Below are 2,861 nucleotides of genomic sequence, written 5' to 3' on the forward strand. Positions count from 1 at the left end.
TCTCCTCAACTATCAACAGGACATTGTGCTGTATGACCTCCAGTGGGTCCTTCAAATCAGAAAGGCATGGGTCCATGATTGACCATGCTTAATGAGTACAAGATCTTTTGTGTTTCTCTTTCTCTTTTTCCCATTGGATTTTTTTCTGTCATATGGAACTCCACCCTAGAGCGTCTTCTCTTATAAATGGGCTCACTCTGGGTGAGTTTGTTTATGACTCTTTGACTCATATATTCAGCCCAAATATCTTCTCTAAACTTCAGGACCCTATCTCTTAGTGCCTTCTGGACACCCTCTCACTGTCTCACAGGGTTCATCAAACAACATATTCAAAACTGTGTTTATTATCTTTGCCTCAAATATGCTCCTGTTGCAGTGAATGGGACCACTCAATTACCAAAGGCAAAAACTGGAGAATCATTTTTAATTTACTTACTTTCACTCTAAACAACAAATTGGTGATGACATTCTTTAGAATTCATCTCAACAATATCTCTCAAATCTGCCTCCTCTAATCTCTCACTGCTACAGCCTCTGTTAACCCCTCACCAGCTCTGACTAGACTCAGTGCTATACTCCCCCAATTCTCTATCCATAGAACATTTTGCAGGGATAATGACCTCATCACCTTCAAATCCTTGTTCCAATAACCCTATCTCAGTCACTCCTCTCCTGACCACACTATTTAAATTGCAAACCTCACTGCCCTCCTCTACCCCCATATTAGCCGTCTCCCTTTCCCTGCTCTATTATTATTTTATATAGCACATAGCACCTTCTAACACATTATACTTACTTACTTATGTCTTTACTTTCTAAATTTCCCAACTAAAATGTAAGTTCTGTGAAGATAAAAATTTTTGTCTGTTGTGTTCAATGATACACCCTAAGAGTCTAGAATTGTGCTGGGCACATAGTAGGTATTTGGTAAGTGTCTACTAAAAGAATGAACTCACTGCCCTAACTATATGTTGCTTTGCCTCCAGCTCATCTTCCACATGTCCCCAGGGTGAATGTCTCTAAATTACCAATTTGATCACATGACCTTCACACTTAGCACCACATGCCCTTGTGAATCACCCTGTACCCAACCACTCTGAGCTGATGAAGTTCTTCAGAGAGGCACTAATATTTCATGCCTCCCCTATATATTGATCATGCCATTTCCTTTGCCTAGAACACTGTCTTCCACTTTGTTTACTTAGTGGAGTAAATATCCCAAACAGGCTAAGCATTACCCATTCTTCATTTTCCAAGTTATCCAGAGACAATTAATTTATATTTGTGCCATTGCTGTGTCCTATGCATTATGTTATTACAGACTATTTTGCTTCTTTACATGTTTCTCTGCCCTGTTAAATTCTAAGCCCTTTGAGGGCAGGAATAATGTCTCAAGCAACTTTGTATCCCCAGGATCTGGTACAGTATCCAGCACTTGGATGCTTATTAAATATTTCCTGAATAAATGGGTATTAAAGTTCAAAGAACCAGTTACAGAGGAAGCACTTTGGGGATGCCACCAGAATTGAAATAATAATGGGGATGGTGAATGTGACCCAGAGGGAAACTTCTTGACCTCATAGATTTTTATTTATACCTCTAAGCTGGAAGTCACATTTTTTTAAAAGTCTTATTCATCTGGGATGACTCAACTGCATTATGTTTCTTTCTAGGGCCAGTAACTTTAATCATGAAAAATCTTACCATCATTACCGAGTTTGTCCTCATAGGATTGTCCGGAAATCCTCAGATCCAGACCATGCTTTTTGTACTGTTCCTGGTGATTTACCTCTTGACCTTGATGGGGAATCTGATGATGATCCTGGTGATCAGAAATGATTCTCACCTTAAAACACCCATGTACTTCTTCCTAGGTCACCTGTCATTTCTAGATCTCTGCCTTTCTTCAGTAACGATGCCTAAGATGCTGCAGAATTTATTAGCTCAAAAGAAAACTATTTCTACATGGGGCTGTGTGACCCAGAGTTTCTTTCTCATATTTTCTGGAAGCACAGAGGCCTGCTTACTGTCAGCCATGGCCTATGACCGCTATGCTGCCATCTGCCACCCTCTCCTATATAGTGTGGTTATGAATAGGCCTCTCTGTGTTGGGATGATAATTGCAGCATGGGCAGTGGGGTTCCTAAATTCCTTGCCAAATAGTCTTTTCACCTACAACTTACATTTCTGTGGCCCCAATGTCATCCCTCACTTTTGCTGTGAGCTTCCTTCTCTCTTCCCTCTGTCCTGCACTGACCCTATTGCCAATGAGGTCCTCCTTGCTGGGTCATGTGCATTGTTGGGATTTGTGACACTTCCCCTCATCCTCTTCTCTTATTCTAGAATCATCTCTGCCATCCTAGTCATCCGTTCTTCTGGGGGTCAAGGCAAAGCCTTCTCTACCTGTTCTTCCCACCTCACTGTGGTGCTTTTGTACTATGGCACAGCTTTATTCAGGTACATGACTCCCCTCTCAGGCTCTAAGTTGGAACAAGTGGTTTCCATTCAGTACAGTGTGATCACATCTTTGCTGAACCCCCTCATCTATAGCCTCAAGAACCAGGAGGTGAAGGCAGCTCTGCATAAAATGTTGAAGCAATAACATGTGTCTCTCTATATATGGAAAATTCATATTGTATTTGGTTATAAGACAATGAGAGAACAGGTGATGAAATATGTTAATAATGTCTAACTTGATCACTTCAAAAATTTGCCATTTGATGAAAATAACCTCTTGGATCTTGGTAATAGAGGTTTAAGTGTGTTATTGCTTATTTTATAGTATTTGGCAAGAAAATTCAATGAAGACTGAGAAATACATACTGGGATGAAGTACTATAGACTATGTCCAAATCTGTTTA

The 2,861-nt window shown here is 40.3% G+C and overlaps 1 protein-coding gene across 1 annotated transcript; it reads left to right on the forward strand.

The window, feature by feature from the left end:
• The first annotated feature begins 1,690 nt into the window (after window positions 1-1,690).
• On the forward strand, window positions 1,691-2,602 carry LOC112921229 (olfactory receptor 5BS1-like). The gene has a single exon (XM_026000474.1). It carries the CDS (start codon window positions 1,691-1,693, stop codon window positions 2,600-2,602), a length of 912 nt encoding a protein of 303 aa, XP_025856259.1.
• Window positions 2,603-2,861: the final 259 nt, after the last annotated feature.

The sequence above is a fragment of the Vulpes vulpes genome, chromosome 8, assembly GCF_048418805.1.
Source record: "Vulpes vulpes isolate BD-2025 chromosome 8, VulVul3, whole genome shotgun sequence".
NCBI classification, from domain to species: domain Eukaryota; kingdom Metazoa; phylum Chordata; class Mammalia; order Carnivora; family Canidae; genus Vulpes; species Vulpes vulpes.

Coding starts and splice junctions, on each gene's coding strand:
- LOC112921229 (XM_026000474.1), top strand. CDS start 1,691: ATGAAAAATCTTACCATCATTACCGAGTTTGTCCTCATAGGATTGTCC.